Here is a 23,235-nt window from a genome sequence, read left to right as displayed (position 1 = left end):
GGCAATCAGTCATAATGACCAAAACGTAGAAACAATCCAAGTCCATCATCTGACAGGTGGACGAAACGTAACGTAATGATAAAACAGAATATCATTCACTAATAAAAAGGAATTGAAATAATGATACATGCTAAAAATTGAACCTTGAAAACATTATGCTAATTGAAAGAAGCCAGACACAAAGACCACACCCCGAGTGGTTCCATTTATATGAAATGTCTGGAAGAGGCAAACCAACAGAGATTATAATGTCTGCTAGGGTCTGAGAGGAGAGGGCAATGGGTAGGTAGTAACTACTAACAGGCATGAGGTTTCTTTCCAATGTTCTTAAATTAATGGTGGTGATGACTATACAACTCTAGATATGCTGAAAATCACTAAATTATACACTTTAAAAGTGAATGTTGTGGAATACAAATTATAGCTCAGTTTTAAAAACATTTCTTTTTTTTTTTTTTAAGATATAGTAAATCCTACTTGAGGCTCTCAAAAACTGAAAGTCTCTTTGGAAGTTATCCACTGATTATCTAACATTCAATAAATTCTTGATTGGCTTGTGTGCATAGAAATAGTTACTGCATGCTAGATAGTGAACATGTATGGGTGATTTTAAAAATTTAACATCTATCTTTAAGGAACTTCTAGTCTAGGAAGCACTTAATACATGACCATTATCACAGTGTTTTGTATGGTTTATTTTATTTAATCCTCACAATAGTAAGCACCATTAAGTACATAAGTTAAGTACTATTATCCCTGCTTTACAGAAGCTGAAATTAACTTGCGCAACTTCACAAAGTAAAAGATCCAAGATTTGAACCCAGACAGCCTGGCTCCAGAGCAAGCATTCTTTGCCACTAGGCTTTACAGAAAAGCATGAAGAAACTATTTGAGAGTCACATTTTTTAGAATGAAAATTGAAGCAAAGGGAGACACTAATCAGGATAATTTAGAACTTCATAGATAAGGCAGATATGTTCTGAGGAACACAGAAGTAAAACTTGAAATGTAATTGTTAATACATTTCTTATAAATAATACCAACCACTGAAAAATGGTTCTCTGGGCATGTGGGGTAACAAATTTAACTTTCTACTTAATCTCTTTTCAGTGTTTGAATGTTTTATGCTATTATTTTACAATTAAAAAAAAAAACTAAAATGGTTCGTATGTATGAGAATGTATTTGGGAACTGAGCTGTGCATTCATTCAAATGTGTATTTTTTGCTAATTATATCTTGCTGCAACTGCTTTTGATGGACTTCCATCTTGCAGGAAGCATGGTAACAGGTACATGAGCGCTAAGACACCACATACTTCAGTTTCCTTCAGCAGACGCTGCCTCCTACCCATCTTCAGGACAGAGGTGCTTTAAGGCAGATCAAGCTCAGATGTGTGGAAAGAAGTGAGCCTATTACAGCACATAAAAGAACACGGCCAAAGGCATCATCCAAAAGAACAGCTGAAAGCCATCCCAGGCTGCACTCAGTAGACAAAGCGTGTATATACAAACAGAGGCGGGACGGGCTGGGATTGTGTGTTACCTCTTTGCTTCTCTGCTGTTCACTGTTACAGAGGAATGTTCCAAATAGACAGCTATACAGGTGGTCCAAAATGGTAATGAGAAAATATTCATTGAATTCAAACGCTGTAGGAAACTGCAAATCAAACATCAAAACACACAAAATAATTAGGACAGTTTCCCAAGCATGTTCATCCCTGTACATTGGTGGGCGCTTTGTAAAATTTTTTAAAATTAGGCTAAACAGTATTCAAAGGCTATATATTTCTAAGCTGTTATGGTATTATTAATATTTTCTTGGTTTTCTGTTCAAAACTATCCCTTTGCTGAGATAATTTCTCCTAGTGTCTCCTTCTCTTGTACAGTGAGAATCTGAATGCTCTGACCTTGCTGTTCTCCTGTCCATTTATATCAGTTAACCCTCAACCTGAGGCTGATCTGACTTGTCTTTCTCTGCCAAGAATGACCATAAGCAACATAGTAAGATTTTTCTTTTAAATTTTCAATAACATAGCTTTTAGGAATTACACAAAAAACATCAATGTCTCAAGAAAAGGAAGAGGTGCGGCTCATTTAAAAGCCAATCTTACTCATCTTTTCAAGGAACATGCACTCAAACCATGATATCTTATAATCCAGTACTTTGGCAGCCCTTCTTAAAAGAGAAAACTCACTCTCTCCAACTGGGACAGGTGTTTGACTGAATGTCTTACACAAACAACACAATTTGGGGGTAATTTATGAAGGACCAATTACAGATCCCAGGAAGGTAAGGGATTTAGTATAATCCATCCTAACCATTTACTGTTTCAAGAATTATTTGAAAGCTTCTATGTAAGACTGCACCATCTACAGAACTGTGAAAAGGAATTCCATGAATATTTGGATTGTGGTTTAGTAAATAAATCCTGGTGCCAAGTTCTTCTTAGAATGATCCCTACCCAACAGTGGATGAAAACAGCATAAACTGCACACAAAAGGGACAAGAGTGAAAACAACTTTGCCTTCAAATTTCCTAAATTTACAAGCAGGATAACAAGGCAAATTTATCTTCTTAAATAATTTACTCTTGAATAATAATTTTTGTGGTTTTGAAGCAAATGAAGCAGGTGGTAAAGCACATGCCAACATAAAGCCAATTAATCATAAAAAACTTTGTCAAATTCCATCCATTCATTTACAGAATAAATCCCATCTCCTGTACTGTTACTCTTAAACAGCTTATTTATTAGCCAACCATGAATGCACCCTACCTCATTACATAGCAATTCAAAGGAGTTAAGCCTATGATTAGCCTTTCATCTTCTTGGCAAAACTATTAGCTCAGTTATGAGAAAACAGCTTAATTAGTGGGATTTCCTCACAAATGCAACTAAAATAGCATTATTTAAATAGAACATTAGGCGTTGCTATTGTTTTTAAAATCCTGAGCAGAGAAGGAATATTTTGTTCTCCTTATATGTTTAAAATCTGAAGGGCCCTTCATCATGCTTCCTGATCCCAGCAGTGAGAGATGATGATGGGGGCAGGAGGAGACACAGGATCTGGCTAATTGTAACACAACTGGTCCTTTTGATAAATTTGCTATTTAAGTCTGCACAAACATTCAATTATTTATAAAACTGATGACTGCCAACAAACATTATTACTATCTTACATGGTCAGGAGGAAAATACCAAAGAAAAATATAAGCATACATGTATAATAAAGTGTATTTATTATAGACACTTTTATAACAAAATATATATATTTTTATTTATACATATATAGTGTATTTTAAGTTCTATCAGTGAAATAAGATTTAACATTACTTAGCAACTTACGCTCAAAATCAAGAGTTAAACTGCTTTTAGATGTATGGCATATAAAAAGTTAACACAATTACTAAGAAGAAGTATCTATTTTGTTTTTCTAACAAATATACCAGAACCAAGAGTTGCTCCTTTCAAGATATTCTCCCTGGAAAGCAGTACACTTAACCATCAGCGACACCTTTTGTAGTTCCCTGATAAGGCATATTTGATTTTTCCCAACACTGTCAAATACTATCTTAAAATAGAATATGGTACTAGTTAAAAGTGGGTCCGGACTTCCCTGGCAGTCCAGTGGGTAAGACTCCACACTGCCAATACAGAGGTACAGCCAAAAGATTAAAAAAAAAAGTCCTATTTCATTTTTCTCTTCATGAAGTAAAGAATATTTTATTGAAGCTGAAATATAATGCTTATGCCAAGCAGAGCCAGCAAGTTCCTATGGCAGTCCAACAAAAAACCAACCAGGCTCCTAGTGGTTGAGGTCTAATAAAACTCCTGATATACCACTGAGCTGTACCTAACTTTTGGGTTCTCAGATTACTTATCATGAGTTAAACATTTTTAAGACATGAACTCTTTGCCTCATTAGTAAAGTTATCCCATAATAAATCAGGAGTTTTTCAATCTCCTCTTGTATCTTTCCAAAACACTAAACCTATTCACGGTAATATTTCAAATCATTTTCTAGAATGTTGATAGCTCTAAAGCACATAATCTCTCGCTCCATACCTAAAAACAAAAAAACTGAATCTATTTCGTATATATGTTGCCATAATTTCCATCTAAACATGTTTTTCCATCAAAATTGCCTAAAATAGGATTTCATTTTGAGTTACCTTGCCTATTTCATTTCTTTACTACCTTTAGCAATGTATAAATGAATTTTTGAGTGAATATATTACCATTAGTTAACATAAATTACAAAGATTAAATAATTTAATGTGATAGTAATACTTCTAGTATCTAGAAAACTTCTAAGAACTTCCACTTTACATGAAATGTAAGATAGTCAGTGACCAAACCCAACTCTGACTGGATAGCTTAAAAGAGAGATGTAAGAATGGATATCCCAGATAAATTACCTGTCTTGTCATCTGCCAGACACAGTCAATAAACTGAAGAAAAACAGGTGATCTGTCTGCATCTGCATGGTTCTTATCTCCATGGCCAACTCTCTGAAGCAAAGAGTGAAATATTATATGAGCTTTGTAGGATTTTTCACCTTTTGATGAAAGTAAGTTTATTTTTCAAGAAAAGTAACATTTGCTCAATATTTTAAAAATTCAGGAAATCTTTTTGAAAGAGTACTGCAAGGAAAACAGAAATCACCAAATTCCACCAAGAAGCAATGTCTATTAGCATTTCAATCTGCAACCTGTCCAATTATTTCCTGGCGGGAGACACTTGTAACAGGAATTACTAGTCTGTTTAACAAATGAAGCTTAGATCCTAAAAAGCTGACAATGGGAGACAGAAGCAGTCAGACCTTAGAGCCCAGATTTTTGTTCTGAAGATTTACTATGCCCTGAATATTAACAGTTCCTTGTACAATAGCTCCAGGAAGCATAGCTCTCCTTTAACACCTTGGCCAGGGCATGAGGGGGACCTGCTGCATTGGAGCTCCAGGCGGTCTTTCAAAAAGAATCACATTAGCACAAACCTCTGAAAACTTTTAAAAAATGCCTGATATCTCCCCTCAAGCATGCACTCACCTACTTTCTTAATCTTTTTTCTCCTGAGGACCTCTGCTCCAGATGACTGAGATAAACACCTACCCTATACCCCAAGGCAGCGATTCTAAAAGAGGGATCCAGACTTCCAGCAGTGGGAGAGGTCTGCAAGTTCAAAACTATTCTCATAACATTACTAAGACACGCTCTCATAACATTACTAAACACGCCTGTTTCAGTGGGTTGACACCTGCACTGCACCATGCTCAGCTGCTCAGTCGTGTCCGATTCTTTGCACCCCCATGGACTGCAGCCTGCTAGGCTCCTATATCTATGGGGATTCTCCAGGCAAGAATACTGGAGTGGGTTGCCATGCCCTCCTCCAAATGGTGTAAAGGTGGTGAAGGAAGAAAACTGTTGGTAACTTAGGAGGAAATCAGGAAACAAGGCATTGGAGTCGAGCTATACTATAGTTATTATGTTTGCCCTGCCAAACACTTGCAGTTAAATGAAAGAAGAAAAGCCAATCTCTTAAGCCATTGTCCCTGGTGAAGCAGTAAAAATTGATAAATCTCCACCTTGGAGTATAATTTTTTAAGTATCCTATGTAACAAAATGGGAAATACACATAGCATGCTTCTGTTGCAGACTTTAGTAGAATGTAGGAAACACAGCTTTTTCACGGAACATTATTTTATCTTAAAAGAACAATTGATATATGAATTATGATTATTAAGACCTGAATATCTTGCAGATATCTTTTTTGAAAATGTACAAAAGTGAATGTGTCACTTCAAGGAAAACAATGGACAGTATTTGTTACCAATGATGAAATTCAAGCTGTTGAGTGAAAGTTAAATTTGAGGGAAAATTTTACCTGCCACAATGAGTTTGGTAATACTTAAAAGACTATTCTGATAAAATTAGTAGTAGTATTAATACATGTGATTTTATGATATATAATGAAATGCATTAAGACTGGAGGGGCTGTGAAAATCAGTAAGCCAGTATCTTCCCAATTACCAACACATGATATTACAAAATCATGCACAGGTAAAAGATCTGTTTATTCAAAGTGCAAGACATACCAACGGAATTTAATAGAACAAACACCAAAAAACTCATCAAGCTAGTTTTACATTCCACATTACAAATAATCACTGAGAAACTGCCATTTGTCAAGTTTTGGCACAGCAGCAAAGAAAACTATCCACAATTCCCTGGAAAAAATTAAAACACCCTTTTTTTCAACCTATATATCTGCATGTGGTCAAATTTTCCTCATATCTTCAATCAATAGAACATATTGCAACAAACTGAATGCAGAAGTAGATAAGAAATTTACCTTCTATTAAGCCAGATACTAAAGAAACTTGTAAAAAATGTAGAATAATACCACTCTTTTCATAAAACTTCATGTTTGCCTAACATATTATGCTAGTTACTTTTCTTTAAAATGTTATGCTAATATATAACAGGACTATGGGTTGAATGTTTGTGTCCCCCAAAATTCACATGTTGAAAATCAAATGTCCAATTTGATAGAGCTACCACGGTCATGAGGGTGGAAACCTCATGAATGACATCAGTGCTCTTATCAAAAGGACAGGCCCCAAAGAGCTCCCCAGCCCTCTTCCACCACTGAAGACAACAGTGAAGGTTGGCAGGCTGTAATCTGGAAGAGGGCCTTCACCAGAATCCTACCATGCTGGCACTCTGAACTTGGACTTCCAGCTGTCAAAACTGAGAAAAACAGCAGTCCAAATGGACTGAGAAAATAGATTATTTCCTTAAATAATACATACATTTTAAAAATTTAATTTCTAACATGGAAAATACTGATATAAACAAAGTTCTTTGGGGTCATCAATAATTGCTAAAAATGGAAAGAGGTCCAGAAATCAAAAAGCTTGAGAATCATTACCCTATATTAAACATGTGCACATACCCTCTGAATCAGATGTGCTTTGTCAAATCCTGCTTTCAGATAACAATCAGGAGGGGGAAAATGGAGTAGGTAGTCAGAGCCAGCAATTTAGGAATCCACTGCAGCTTCAAACAGTCTGAAATGTTTATGATTTTGGTTACACTTATATGAACATGTGCAGCACCGGATGACTGAAACTTCACTCTTTTAATGGTCTTATCATGGTAAGTACATTTTATAGAGAGTTGAAAAATATAAGCCATGTGAATAGGTACTCCAGATGACCAATTTTATTTAACAGTTCAAATTTAAAATAGCAGACTACCTTTAAATGTCCATTTCTGGCAAGGTTTTTTTTAAATAAACACTGCTAGTGGATACTAACAGCTAACATTAGAGACAGCATCTGGGCAAACCTATTTCAGAAAGTCTTTCAGCTAACCTAGGAAAATGCTCCCAAAAATCACACTCTCGGAGGCTTCAAGGCCTCTGAGAATCTTAACTCTCGCCTCCAGGATCCTCTAAATAATCTGACAAGTTTCTCTTGAGCAGTTTACCCCATTAGAACAAAGGGTCAGTCTTACGTGAATATCAAGCGAATAAAAGATATGATCTTCACACGCCTTGTGCGAGATACACGTGTGATACCCTGAGTCAAGTTTCTTCACTCACAAGCTGAAATCGATGTCCGAAGCTCAGCCACTCTTTCTCCACCAGGACTTCAAAGCCTCGGATGGTGCGGTAGTACCCATCCAGCATGAGCATGGCCAGGGAAGTCAGCTGGGCCGTGCGGTCCCAGCCATCGCTGCAGTGCACCACCACAGACGTCTTTCCTGACTCCACCCTGTCAGCAATCCTGAGAGCCCCTGCAAGAATAAGCTGAGAAAAGGATTTTTTCAATGAATTTTTTAAAAAAATTAAATGCTTTCTTCCTCAAAATTTGTACTAGTTTTGTTCAGAGATGACTATCTCAAAAACAGGTGGAGAAGAGAACATCAGTCCTTTCTTAAAAGGAATTTTTGTGAATGGTGGAAGGTATTGACGCTTTGCTTTCAAAACTGAAAAATCTCAAAAATGAAGACTCCTATTAACCCACACAGTGAAATATCCAAATGAAAGGTAACTTTGGGTTCTAAACAAATCAAGAGTATGACTAATAAGAAAGAAGGATAAAGTTCCAAAGAGATCTATTTCTAAGAATCTTCAAATATTACAACATCATCCATATAAGTAAAAATAATATACCAACTGAATTCTTACGTTACTTAAAACAGTGATACTTAACCAAATCAGAATAAATATGAAAGCAGTTAAGTTGAATATTATAAAATATTCTACAGTTTCTGTAGCATTTACTCTCTTGTTTTTATACCACACAGCAAGCAAAGCACGAAATTTTAGAGAAAGCTGATTTTTACATATTGGTATGAATGAAAAATTCTCATCGGACCAATGTATTATCACGTCAATTTAACTGGTATCTAAAATAACTTCAGGTATTTTTTCAAAATATGCAGGCTCTCTCTGCAAAATAATTTACCTTCTCTGAAGTTGATCTTGAGTTAAAACTAGACAGAATTAGATGTAACCTAAAGAGAAACACACAGTGTAATATCCTTTAAACTGAACAACAGAGCCCCCCTCTTCTCTGCAATAGCCCAATCATACTTTAAGAACAGCATGACTACACAAACATAGATAAGAGTGAAAGAAAAGATATGCTACACTAGGCTTGGACAATCTCATGACGACCTCCTTTTAATCATAATTGTAGGCATATTTCGGAAGTGAGGTACTCTGAAGCAATCTCAATCCTGTCTATGCATCAGAGTTATCTGTGAGCATTAAAAAAAAAAAAAGCCTGGTCCCCATTAATCCTAACTCACTCTTTTAAATAACTTCCACCTATAATTCAAATATGAGGCTTCCCAGATGGCACAGTGGTAAAGAATCCACCTGCCAATGCAGAAGACACCACAGATGCGGGTCTGATCTCTGGGTCCGGAAGATCCTCTGAAGAAGGAAATGGTAACCCACTCCAGTATCCTTGTCTGGGATATCCCACAGACAGAGGAGCCTGGCCGGCTACAGTCTGTGGGATCACAGAGCCGGACATGACTGAGTGAACTAACACACAGAAGCACCTAATTCAAACACACACGCAAAATTACTCATTACTGACCTAAAGGGTTAGAACAGCTGGAAAGCTAAGACAACAACGGAGAGTTCTCCAGAGCGGTCATCTTCACCCATCACTCTCTTAAAAGGTGAACAGTTACAGAGCCCCCACCACGCGGTAGGCACCGCTCAAGGTGCTGCAACTACAGAGCCGCAAACAGGACAAAGCGCTGCCGTAATGAGGTTTATACTGTACTCAGGTGAGGCTGGGCAGATGCAAGGAAAGACAGACAGAAACAGTGTGTCAGAGGGAAACAAGTGAACAAGTACCATCCAGGACGAGGGAGTGCAGGCAGAACTGTCACTGCATATGGAGTGGTTAGCAAAGGCATCTTTGAGAAGTTGATGTTTGAGCAGGGATCTAAAGCAAGTCAGCGGGTAAGCCTTGCAGGTGTGAAGACTGAAGAAGGAGAAGGTGGTCCAGGCACAACTGTATCTCTTCAAAGGAAATGTGTTTCTGTTACAGCCAGTTTTTTGGAGAGAAGGTTGTACCTGCTAAAAAATGACCTGTAATCTACAGAATGCTGCAGTGAATGTCAGTTCCGAATCAAGTCTTATGGTTTTCTATTTACACGTCATACAATGTAATAGATGGTCCCCATGACCACGCTCTCTAACAGAAGAATGTTCATGTACTTTGCTACATTCAAGCTTCTGTTTCTAGAAGAGAAACAATGATCAAAATAGTTTATAATTCTCAAGAGATCAATTTAGCCTTCAATTTTTCTTAATTTTAGAGCTTTTAATGTGAGTATAATCTACTCTTTCTTAACATGAAAAATCCTATTTCCATTTATTTCCTAATATTAATATATGTGCTCATATATTATATAGAGATCTATATTTTGGTAAGCTATGTTACTGAAATTCAGACCTATCTGAAAATATTTATAATTATATTAACTGAAATAATGTTTGGTGCTTCAAACGTTATGTTTAGGCAAGCTGAGGTTCACACAATCTCCTTCATTTAACTTCTTCACCTCATGTGCCTGACCAGAATGGTTTTCAAAAGCTATGTAACAATTATTTATTGGGTGATTTATTTACATCATATAGTGCTACCCTGGCTCCTGTGGAGACAAAGAAGAAGTATGATTTATCCTGTTCTACTCTCCATGAATTAGCAATCTACATTAATTGACACATAAAAGTAATTAAATCAAATACATGGGAGCATCTGATTAGCTGGAAAGAAAAGTAAAATGAAAAGCTCAGAGAAAATGGAAATGAATTCTATCTGGGAAGACTTTATCAAAGAAGTGAACCGGGAACTGAAGGATGGGCAGATTCAGATATGATGGGAAAGAGAGGGGAAAAAAGAAGTACAACAGAACCAAATGCATAATACAGAAACCTAATTCATTCAAGCTCCAAAACTTAAAAGTAGTTCTAATTAACAAAGTAGTTATCCATTTTTCACTGTTTAGAAAGGTACTTTCATCTTGATTTCAATTGTAAGAGCCAACACACAAGAGCGCAGAGAAAGTCCTTGTTTGATCAAAGTCTCTAACAGTTTAAAGAAATAGTAACATACACCCACCTTAATATGTTCCAGCCAGTGAGTAGATTCCAAGTTAGACAACCAGTGGGTCTCCTCAATGTTGGGGTACACAATCTCCTTAAGTTTTCGTAAAGATTCTCTCATAACATGGATATTGTGGATATCTAGAAAAACTAGCTCTGCATTTTGATAGGCATCTTCACTTTCATAACCTCCACCTTTTGCCTGGAAAAATAACATCACAGGAAATAAAAAATGAATGCATATCCATTGTATGACGACATCCTTGAAAGAGTGCCATAAGCTACCCAAAAGCATCAAAGCTGATACATGTCCCTGATGGACAGGAAAACTCCATGGGAAAATGTGGCTGGCTCAGGGCAACTTAACACAACCACGCTGTCCCACATGTTCCTCATAAAACAAGAATATACATACTCACCCTGACTTCCTCTTGTTGCTGTTATAAAAATTATATGTGATAACATATAGGAAGGTACTTGAAGCACTATTAATTTTACTATCCATATCGCAAGTCCTACCCAAACATAATTTCAAACAGAAGACTGAAGCTCCACGTGCAGGGACATCTGTCTAGTTTACACCTGACCCACGCTTTTCTTCCCTTCATCTTAATATTTGCAAAGTGCTTTGCAATCGTGGTGACTGACTTCTAGGGTAACTGCACAATTATTATTAAATAAAAAACCAAAACAAATATAAAAGCACAGAGTACTATAGAATAATATTATCACTATTTTCAAAGAGGTAAATCTACATCTATAGAATGAGAAATACTTGGTGTTCACAGTAAGCTACAGCTAGAAAGAAGAACCACATTTTTCTGGGATGAATCTTTCTCTGTTTTATGAATAAAATATTCTTTTGCCTTTCGGATAAAATATGCCTCTTATCTCAGGTATAAAATCACGCCTCTTTGAGCACTAATGAAAAAAAATCAGAAGATACTGAAACAGTCAGTGTCAGTCAGTTCAGTTCAGTCGCTCAGTCGTGTCCGACTCTTTGCGACCCCATGAACCGCAGCATGCCAGGCCTCCCTGTCCATCACCAACTCCCGGAGTCCATCCAAACCCATGTCCATCAAGTTGGTGATGCCATCCAACCATCTCATCCTCTGTCATCCCCCCTTCTCCTCCTGCCCCCAATCCTTCCCAGCATTAGGGTCTTTTCCAATGAATCAACTCTTCACATGAGGTGGTCAGAGTATTAGAGTTTCAGCTCCAACATCAGTCCTTCCAATGAACACCCAGGACTGATCTCCTTTAGGATGGACTGGTTGGATCTCCTTGCAGTCCAAGGGACTCTCAAGAGTCTTCTCCAACACCACAGTTCAAAAGCATCAATTCTGCAGCGCTCAGCTTTCTTCACCGTCCAACTCTCATATCCATACATGACTACTGGAAAAACCATAGCCTTGACTAGACGGACCTTTGTTGGCAAAGTAATGTCTCTGCTTTTAAATATGCTATCTAGGTTGGTCATAACCTTCCTTCCAAGAAGTAAGCATCTTTTAATTTCATGGCTGCAATCACCATCAGCAGTGATTTTGGAGCCCCCAAAAATAAAGTCTGACACTGTTTCCACTGTTTCCCCATCTATCTGCCATGAAGTGATGGGACCAGATGCCACATTTTTGAAAACAATAAAACTTACCTCTTAACCAGCAACAAATTAGTGAAGAATAGACGTTCAAGTTTCCTTTCTGACACTGACAGTGTGGGAAGTGGTTTAGAGTCAAGATGCGCACAAGTACAGAGTTAACAGCGTTTCATTAGGTCCCTGTACAAGGATTATTCTGGAGAGCGGGCAGCTCACATCATGGGCAGAGGGACACTCAACTGCGCTACAGCAAAGCCTAGAAACACGGCAGCACTGCAGCCACACAGAGCCGGTCACAGAACAGACAGCAGGAAAGGCTCTGGAACCAAGGCTCGCACAACTCGATGAGGACGCTAAATGCTGTCGTATAGCTTTTAAAAACACTGAAATACATACTTTAAGAATGCACTTTATGTGAATTATATTTCAATACAACTGGAATTATTTAAAAACAGAGCAACTAGATAGTAAAACCGAAGACACAAAACAATCCCTGAAGACAGAACGAGGGGACAGAGCATTCCATCAAAGCCCAAACCACCAACAGTCACAAGACCTCAGCGTGATCAGTGAGTGTACAAGGAAATGCAGAAGGAAGCAATGCATACAAGAGGGGCTAGAGAACAGGAGAATCACAAGAGAGTCTTACAGTTTTTATTCTTCTGCTTCCTGGTTTTAGCTCTCTTCCTCCAGAACTACAGGAAAGAACAGATCAATCTAAGAGGTGCAGCTGAAACCAACACGGGTTCTGTCCATTCTAACAGATGAGTTACTAGAGAAACTCACAGATTACGTGAAAGAACTTGGAAACAAATTAGAAATAAAGACCAAATTAGAAGAAACTCAAGAGCAAACAAATACAGTGGATATTAAATTAAAAGAAACAGACAGTGAAAAGTAAAATATAAAACCAAAATAGAATTACAAAGACATAAAAAAGATTCAAGAGAAAGCGACAAGTGATGAAGAGAGGCAAAGAAGAGACAACCCAGGAGTAACAGCAGTCCTGAGGAAGAAAGCCAAAACAAGGAAATGAAATAAATACTAAGAACTATGATTAAAGAAAACAGTCATGATGATTTTTATTGAAATTTCCAATCAAAACAGCACACATGCATACCTGATAATATAAACCAAAAACACACAGCATGAAGACATATTCTGACAAAATAACTGGACTTCAAAGAAAAAAAAAGACAAAATTCTTTGCACATCAAAGTAAAAAACTGTGACTCAGAAAGAAATTTAGTTTACCATCAGACTTTGAAACTTTATGACAAAAAAAAAGGGCAATATATTTAAGACATTCAAGAAAATCAAATGCCAACCAAGAATTTTATGCCCAGGAAAACCAATATAAACTTAAGGAGCATAAGCCACTCCCCCGGCCCCTGTGTCCACGCTCAGCGTGTCCAGCTCTCTGAGACCCCATGGACTGCAACCCACCAGACTTCTCTGTCCACAGAATTTCCAGGCAACAACACTGGAGTGGGTTGCCATTTCCTACTCCAGGTGATCTTTCCCAACCAGGCATCGAACCCACGTCTCTTGCACCTCCCGTACTGACAGGCAGATTCTTTACTGCTGCGCCACTTGGGAAGTCCCTCATAAGCTGCTATCAGCAGGTGAATACTCAGAATATTGTTTCTATCAGCTCTGCTGAAATATTTACAAGAAAACAACTTCAGACAAAAGAAAAAGACTGGAAAGACTTCCACGTAAGAACTGGTTGTGTGCACAAGATACAGCTACCTGTAGAAGTCAGAGGTAAAAGGGAGAGTAAGTGTACAGAAGGGAGTGTAAAGACTACCTACTCTGACAGTGTAAATACAACACATGTATTTTACAACGGGAGCAAGTCCAAAAAAATGTTTCCGTAAATGTACTGAGGATACTAGTAACACTGTTAATCTAGCAGCATGGTAGGATAAAGCAAGTGAATAATTATATAACATAACAAATCTTATCATTCCCTCTGACTTTGAGAATCAGCATTCCTGGTGGGGAAGGAAGGAGTTACACATGTAATTTTGAAGAAGTTACGTAAGAACCTGCCTGCCAATGTAGGTGACATAAGAGATGGGGTGTCGGGAAGATCCCCTGGAGAAGGGCATGGCAATCCACTCCAGAATTCTTACCTAGAGACTCCCAGGGACAGAGCCGCCTGGCAGGCCACGGTCCATAGGGTCGTAAACAGTCAGACATACATATGCATGCACACGTGTAAAAACTCTAACACTGAATTTAAACTGAAAGCACCAGTATGAACTCATGAAGTACTTTATCTTTAAAAATATATTAACATTTCCTAGCTCTATCCAGTCTATTCAGAAAAGACTCAGAAATTGAACCAGTCCAGCAGCAAATAAGTATCCTTAGCACCAAGTTATGGTTTCAAATACCATCTCCTACTAACAGAAACCAGAACTTCTCAGGGAAATGGCTATCCCAAGTCTAGGGCAGGAAATGTACAAGGTTTCCTGATGACTCTAGTGTATCTTATCATACCAGACAGCAAAGATTACTATGTGTGTGGGCTCAGTCGCTTCAGTCGTGTCTGACTCTTTGTGACCCCATGGATTGTAGCCCGTTAGGCTCCTCTGTCCATGGGATTCTCCAGGCAAGAATACTGGAGTGGGTTGCCATGCCCTCCTCTAGGGGATCTTCCCGACCCAGGGATCAAGTCCACGTCTCCTGCATTGCAGGCAGATTCTTTATCAATGAGCCACCAGGGAAGCCTAAAGATTACTATGGTTGTGCCAAACACACTCGGGAGGTAACTTGAAAAGTCTCCTTTTGATCGAAAGTGGAAAAAAATTTTAATACTATCTGCAATGAACTAGAAATTGCTGACTACATACAAATACAATATGTGCTTAGTTGTGTCCAATTCTTTGTGATCCCATGGACTACAGCACACCAGACTCCTCTGTCTATGGGATTCTCCAGGCAAGAATACTGGAGTGGGTTGCCATTTCTGGCTCTAGGAGATCTTCCTGACCCAGAGAATGAACCTGAGTCTCTTGTGCCTCCTGCACTAGCAGGCAGGTTCTTTACCACTGTGCCACCTGGGAAGCCCCATGCATTCATAATGACACTTAAAAAATTAGTCATTCTCATGGGATGATAGGGAGTAAATTTATTATTGGGAAAACTGATAAATAAGGAAAAAGAATCAAATATTTACCCTGGCTTTCTTTTATGAACTGAACTGCTGATTAACCACAATTTAGATAAGAGAAAGTGCTTCTTTATAGAAAGAGTTCAACTAACAGCTGAAATGAAAATTATGAACGTAAGAGCATCACCATTTGGCAACCCCGCTAAAGTAACAGACCTCGGCACTGGGCCTGAGCAGCTGCTAATATCCCAGAAAGAAGAATCAGCTGCAAATTATGTGCCCCCTGATGTATCCCCTACAGCTTTGCCAAGGGAGTTGAACCTGAATCTGAATAAACCTCTGAATTCACGTGGAGGAAATTCAGAGGACAGAAGAACTATACCATAACACAATCGGCAAAGTCTGGACTGTGGGAAAGTCCACAGTAAAATATACTGGAGAGAAGGAGGGGGTCAGGGAGGGAAGCGCAAGGGGACGACCGCAGACGAAGAGAGACTTAAAAGACTTACAAACACAATCTTAACAAGGCGAGGCTGAACTACAGAGACCAGTGATGTGTATACCTCAGTAACAACAGACTAAGGAATGTAAGAAGATGACTACCATAAAAGTTAGGACAGTGGTTACCTTTAGCAGGGGTATAAGGCAAATGTGATTGGGGCAGGGCGCACACAGAAGGCTTAGTGGAGAATAAAGCTTTAATTCTTGATAGGGCTCATGGCTGCAAAAGAAGTTGTGACAGTCACACTGTTCACACGGTTTCACACACACTCACTGCTGTTTCACACATATTCACACTGTTTCACACATTTCACACACTGTTTCACACACTGCTGTTTCACACATATTCACACTGCTCTAAAAAATATTCTTACCATGAAGATAAAAAATATTTGTTGCAACAAAGATGTATAACTTTTGCAAATTTTAAAAGGGAGATGGGGCAGATGGGTGTTGGGTGAAGGTGGTCAAAAGGTACAAACTTCCAGTTAAAAGATAAGTAAGTTGTGGGGATATAATGTACAATGTGATGACTCTGGTCAACAACACTATATTATATATTTGGAAGTTGCTAAGAGAGTAAATTTAAAAAATTTTCATCACAAGGAAAAAGACATCATAACTATGTGAGGTGAAGGATGTTAACTAAGCTTACTGTAGTGATCATTTCACAATATATATATATTTCAAATCAATATGCTATATACCCTTAAACTTATATACTTTTATATGTAAACTATATCTCAATAAAATAGCAGGAAAAAAGATATCTAGCTGTTAAACTAACTTTCCTGAAGAATACTGGCAATATATACCAAAACTTTAAAAAATATGGCTATTTTAAATTAGGATATAGTAATGGTATAGCTAGGGAACAACAATGTCCACAAAAGGTATAACTTATTTTAGTTATATGTAAAATACTAAATGTTAAACACCTAGTATAGAAGAATGATTAAGTAAACAATGACAGAGCTGTATGATGAGTACTATTAAAGTATTTCTCAAGAACATTTATTGGAAAGAAATAATTTTTATAAAAAGGAAAAACAATGAAACAAAATAATCAATATATAAATGCATAGAAAAAACAGTGGGAGAAAAGATATCAAAGATCAGTAATTATAGGTGATTTTTATTCCTTTATTTTGCCTATCCCTTCCTAGATTTTTGTTGTCTATTACATATTTCATGACCAGAAAAATGCCCCAATACATAAAATATACCAGTCTTTATTAAAAAAGAGATTTCCACAGTGAAATACATGTGGGAATCATTTTACAAGGAATATAACATTTTGCCTACCCCCTTTTCTGCCTTATACACCTCCCATCCTAGGTAACATCTTTTTTTTAAAACATATTTTATTTATTTATTTGGCCGTACCAGGTCTTAGTGCGGCACGTGGGATCTTGTCCCCTGACCAGGACTAGGACAGTATTCCCTGCATAAGACTCCTGCATGGAGTCTTAGCCACTGGACCACCAGGGAAGTCCCCCATCCCAGATAATAAGTCTCATTCCTGCTAACTCATGATATAAATAATTATTGGAAAAATATACAACAGTCCCTGGGAAACCAGTTTCATATGTATACTATCTTGTTTCGCCTTTAAGGGGAAATATTTACAGTTTAACAGAGAATACCTGAAATTCAAAGTGTCCTTAAAACACTAAACAGGATAGAAATAATTAAGTACATGCTCCATAATTTAATTAAAGGATGATCATCCCAGCATTGTTTGTAATAGCAAAAAAAGAATGAAAAAAATAAGAACCTAAATATCCAAAAACAATTGGTGTTACTAGTTATCATACAATTAAAATAATGTTACAGATGAATATTTATTGGCATAGAAAGAAATAGCATCAATTAAAAAAGGAAGTTGCAATTATCCTGTTCTGTCTTAAATATATGATTACACACATATATACATAGTTATAGAATTTGGGGTGTTTTAGTTTTGGAGGGGGGCCATTTGGGTTTTATTCTTTGGCTTATCTGTGAGGCAATTTTTTAAAGCTAAACTGTGTCTCTTCTCTTTTCTTCTCTGGTAGTAGATTTGGCCAAGTGGACCAGAATTTCTATTTCCACAATGCTAATATTTATTCTGTAGCAGAAATCAGGACCACTGCTTCAACTGACTGCCAGTCCTCAGTGTGACTAGCTTGTACAGGCAGAGACCTGCCAGGAGAGGGCAGCACTGGTCACTGAGCGCTCTGCATGATTCCTACAAGGGTGCCCTGCAGGCTTCAGTCTAAGCTCACAAGTTCGGTGCCCAGTTTGGAGAAGGGAGAGTTTTGCTCCTAAAACAACAGTTTATCAGGTGAATTTTGCCCCTAAAACAACTGTTAGTTTTTATGACTCTCATTTTACAAATAAGCCAATTAAAGTTACTAAAAAGATTAAAAGTAAATGGGATCGACATGTACACACTGCTATTTTCAAAACAGAAAACCAATAAGGACCAACAAGCACAGGGAATTCTGATTAATATTCTGTAATAACCTATACAGGAATAAGAATTTGAAAAAGAAAAGATACATGTATAACTGAGTCACTCTGCTGTACACCTGAAACAACATTGTTAATCAACCACACTCCAATATAAAATTAAAAATACATTTTGACGTTATACTGTCAAGCGGAAGAGCCGGGATCAGATCTATTTCTCAGCGCATGAAAAGCCTAGACTCGTCCTACTCCACTGTGCACGTCTGTGCGCGCTCAGTCACGTCCAACTCGCTGTGGCCCCACGGCTTGTAACCCTCCAGGCTCCTCTGTCCACAGAATTCTCCAAGCAAGAATACTGGAGCACGTTGCCACTTCCTACTCCAGGGGGTCTTCCCGACCCAGGGATCAAACCAGGGTCTCCCGCATTGCAGGCGGATTCTTTACCACTGAACTACCTCCTGCCAAACTCATAAAACTGTAACTATAACCTTAATTACTGAAAGAGGATCTCACCTTATTGGCAACGGCATTAACACTTGGCCGGGCGTCGAATATAAAGATTTTATGAGATTGGGCGTTGGAGTCCATAATGGCTTGAAGGTATTTTTCATCTTCTTTGCTTCGCTTCCCACTCACCCCCACCATCGGCTGGCTACACCGAGTGATTGTGGCTTGACTTTCAGGATGAATCCATGACAAAACCTTAATGGGGGAAAATGGCAACACACTCTTTGACATGCTTCTCTATTTATAGTTCTTCCCCAAAACATTACTCAGTAAGACTCTGCTTTCTAACTGGATTCAAAGCCGACTCATGAAAGGAAGTATGAGGCTGCTATGAAAAATCATCATTTTTCTTTCAAGTCAACTCTGGCATGTGGAAAACTTGGTCTTATTAGTTAATAAGATATTGATTTAGAAGAGTCATTAATTAAAAGTGTTGTCTCTAGGAAAAAATACATTAAACGGGGGCTAAGTAAACCCCACTTTTAAAGTTCAGCAAAAATGCCCAACTATAGTGTTCAGAGTCTACAAATTTTTGTACCTAAAATTATTAGAGCTTATCTTTCCAGAATACAGAAATTCATCACAAATTTGTATGGTTTTCTTCATTCTAGGATTTAAAGGAAGAGAGCATTTATCACTATGACCAACTGTATAAGATAAAGAAATAGTGAATAATACCAGAGCCAACTTTGATTTCAAGTTAAGAGCCACGCAATGCTGAGCAGCTGTCTTATATCCATTTCAAACTCTCCAGAAACCTCTTTAGTCTAAGTCTTTCCTCTGGTTTTAATTTTACTCAATAACTCATTCCCTAATAGCCCCACAGACAACCCACTGCTGTAGCTATTTTTATTCTGCATCCACTCCCCCATTCATTATCCTCTGCATTATATGGAGCACAAAAGCAAGGGGGAAGCTTCAGCACAGCTTCACACTTACTGGGATACGGCCCCGCGATCTGAAGGAAGCCACTCTCTTCAACTCTTCATCAGGGATATTTGCTGGAACAACCAAGAGGGCAGGGTAGGTATCACAGAGCTCATATCGTTCATTTATCTTTGTTATTCTCCAGCTTTCATTCGGAATTCCCTACATATGAAATAAACATAAGACAAATCACTGCCTAAGAGAAATATCTGAAAACATTAGAACAGAAGCCTCCTACTCAACTTCTCTTAAACTACACTATCCATCTCTTAAGTTCTTGGAATAGTTATTGTCTGCCTATGGTTATCAGGCTTTTAGGATGAGACCTTCTAACAGAAAATCTGTGTTCATTTTGGCACTCAGTTTTATGTTAACAGATTTATTATGTCATTAAATACTGACTGAGTGCTGGGTCTGTCCTAAACCTATCAAACAAAAACAAAGGAAACAGTAAGACTAAAAATAAAAATGTTCTTGTCTTTAAAAAGAACAGTCTCATATAGTTTGACTGGGTGACTGACTTTGCTGTCATCCATCTACACAAAGAAGTGTCTGAGAGCAGGCACTAAGCACCCACTAGGATGCTATGCACATATTTATCACTTATATACATAAAGTGAATTTTACAGTATTAATGTCGCTAATGTAAAACACATAAGAAAAACAAGCAAGTAACAGAAGGCAAAGCACCCCCCCTCAAAAGAAAAGGAAGCAAGAGAAACAAACATTTTTTTAATACACATCAATTATTAAACTTTTGGTACTTAAAGGTTTGTTGTATTTATAACTAGTATACTACTTCACATATACAACTACTTAATAAGACACTTTAAAATTTCCATCCTCCATTAGTATAGAAGATAAAAGCCATTACAGTAAATGGTTAGAATTAAGAAAATACATTTATTTTTAATTCTATTCCCTCTGACAACTCACAATAAACAGAAAAAGAATTGAAAGAAACCAAATTACAATAAATATATATATATACATACATTTATTGAGCATTTACTATCTGCAGGCACTATGCCTACACATGCACGTGCGAGCACGCACACACACACACACACTTTACTGTATTCAGGTTTCATTAATGTCACTGTAGAGATGAAGAAATTGTGGCACAGCTTATAACTTGACTAAAGGTAGTAAAAAATTCCATGCAAATTCTAAACCTATCCTTTTTATCATAAAATACATTGTGCCTCAAGAAAAATTTCACTATCCTGATTCACAAAATTGTTATAAAAACCTGAAATCCAAGTGCAGGAGGTACTCTCCTCCAAAGGGATATTTCTCAAGCTGTTGCCAAACACCCAAGAAGATACTAAAATTAACAAAGGGAGGACTTCCCTGGTGGCACAGTGGATGAGAATACCTGCCAACGCAGGAGACAGGGGTTCTCTCCCTGGTCCAGGAAGATCACATATGGCACATGGCAACTAAGCCCAGGTGCCACAATTACTGAGCCTGTGCTCGAACCTGCGTGTTCCAGGGCCAGCGTGCCCCGGCAGAGAGGCCCGCGCCTGGGGCCCCAGCTCCGCAGGAGGAGAAGGAACAGCAAGGAGGAAGCAGCCCGAGCCCAGGGACAAAGGCGCAGCGCAGTCAAAAGGAAAAACTAAACTAATTAAACTTTAATCAAAGAGAAGGCAAAATTCCTTCCCAGTAATTATGTGGTAAATATTATCAACAGAGCTTCCATTCACACTAGCCATTTTATCATCGGTGCCTTACGTACTATTTACCCCATTTATTTAGCCTGGCCCCAACTTGCTACCTATGATCTACATCACTCCTTCCCTCTTGCCTTCCTCAACTTTATGTCCAGGTAAAATCTGAACTTATTTTCAGAAATAAAAGAAAGGTTTAATTAGAGATGCTTAAAATGTATTTACATGCAATAATAAAAAAAAAAAATCTACAATTAACTGGTGAATTTATAGAGGAAGTGCTCAATCAAGAAACTTCAGTTCAGTCACTCAGTCGTGTCCAACTCTCTGTGACCCCATGGACTGGAGCACGCCAGCCTCCCTGTCCATCACCAACTCCTGGAGCTTACTCAAAATCATGTTCACTGAGTTGGTGATGCCATCAAACCATCTCATCCTCTGTCGTCCCCTTCTCTTCCTACCCTCAATCTTTCCTAGCATCAGGGTCTTTTCAAATGAGTTAGCTCTTCGCATCAGGTGGCCAAAGTATTGGAGTTTCAGCTTAAACATCAGTTCTTCCAATGAATATTCAGGACTGATCTCCTTTATGATGGACTGGTTGGATCTCCTTGCAGTCCAAGGGACTCTCAAGAGTCTTCTCCAATACCACAGTCCAAACGCATCAATTCTTTGGTGCTCAGCTTTCTTTATAGTCCAACTCTCACACCCATACATGACTACTGGAAAAATCTAATACTAGACAGACCTTAGACTAGATGGGCCTTTGTTGGCAAAGTAATGTCTCTGCTTTTTAATATGCTGTCTCGGTTGGTCACAGCTTTTATTCCAAGGACTAAGCGTCTTAATCTTATGGCTGCACTCACCATCTGCAGTGATTTTGGAGCTCCAAAAAATAAAGTCTGACACTGTTTCCCCATCTATTTACCATGAAGTGACGGGACTGGATGCCATGATCTTCATTTTCTGAATGTTGAGTTTTAAGCCAACTTTTTCATTTTCCTCTTTCACATTCATCAAGAGGCTCTTTAGTTCTTCTTCACTTTCTGCCATGAGGGTGGTATCATCTGCGTATCTGAGGTTATTGATATTTCTCCCAGCAATCTTGATTCCAGCGTGTGCTTCATCCAGCCCAGCGTTTCTCATGATGTACTCTGCATATAAGTTAAATAAGCAGGGTGACAATATACAGCCTTGACATACTCCTTTTCCTATTTGGAACCAGTCTGTTGTTCCATGTCCAGTTCTGTTGCTTCCTGACTTGCATACAGATTTCTCAAGAGGCAGGTCAGGTGATCTGGTATTCCCATCTCTTTCAGAATTTTCCACAGTTTATTGTGATCCACACAGTCAAAGGCTTTGGCATAGTCAATAAAGCAGAAGTAGATGTTTTTTTGGAACTCTTTTGCTTTTTCGACGATTCACCTGATGTTGGCAATTTGATCTCTGGTTCCTCTGCCTTTTCTAAAACCAGTTTGAACATCTGGAAGTTCACGGTTCACGTATTGCTGAAGCCTGGCTTGGAAAATTTTAAGCATTACTTTACTAGCGTGTGAGATGAGTGCAATTGTGTGGTAGTTTGAGCATTCTTTGGCATTGCCTTTTTTTGGGACTGGGATGAAAACTGACCTTTTCCAGTTCTGTGGCCACTGCTGAGTTTTCCAAATTTGCTGGCATATTGAGTGCAGCACTTTCACAGCATCATCCTTTAGGATTTGAAACAGCTCAACTGGAATTCCATCACCTCCACTAGCTTTGTTCGTAGTGATGCTTCCTAAGGCCCAGTTCACTTCACATTCCAGGAGGTCTGGCTCTAGGTGAGTG

The 23,235-nt window shown here is 38.2% G+C and overlaps 1 protein-coding gene across 32 annotated transcripts in view; it reads right to left on the bottom strand.

Annotated features, from left to right (window-relative positions):
• Positions 1 to 23,235, bottom strand: part of MTMR2 (myotubularin related protein 2) — a 103,803-nt gene that overhangs the window by 2,543 nt on the left and 78,025 nt on the right. For 29 of the 32 annotated variants that reach the window (XM_081545409.1, XM_081545410.1, XM_081545428.1 and 26 more), the window contains 6 exons: positions 19,757 to 19,906; positions 18,824 to 19,012; positions 10,654 to 10,839; positions 7,605 to 7,811; positions 4,418 to 4,510; positions 1,544 to 1,657 (listed from right to left, as the gene is read on the bottom strand). In XM_081545409.1, the coding sequence (XP_081401535.1) occupies positions 1,544 to 1,657; positions 4,418 to 4,510; positions 7,605 to 7,811; positions 10,654 to 10,839; positions 18,824 to 19,012; positions 19,757 to 19,906 (939 nt within the window). The remainder of the gene's footprint in view (positions 1 to 1,543; positions 1,658 to 4,417; positions 4,511 to 7,604; positions 7,812 to 10,653; positions 10,840 to 18,823; positions 19,013 to 19,756; positions 19,907 to 23,235) is intronic. The other 3 variants (XM_081545416.1, XM_081545419.1, XM_081545422.1) reach the window with 3 other exon arrangements.

Source organism: Giraffa tippelskirchi, chromosome 11 (genome assembly GCF_054371585.1).
Source record: "Giraffa tippelskirchi isolate mGirTip1 chromosome 11, T2T-mGirTip1v1.2.pri, whole genome shotgun sequence".
Classification (NCBI taxonomy): Eukaryota; Metazoa; Chordata; class Mammalia; order Artiodactyla; family Giraffidae; genus Giraffa; species Giraffa tippelskirchi.
This window is presented reverse-complemented; position numbering and strand designations above follow the sequence as displayed.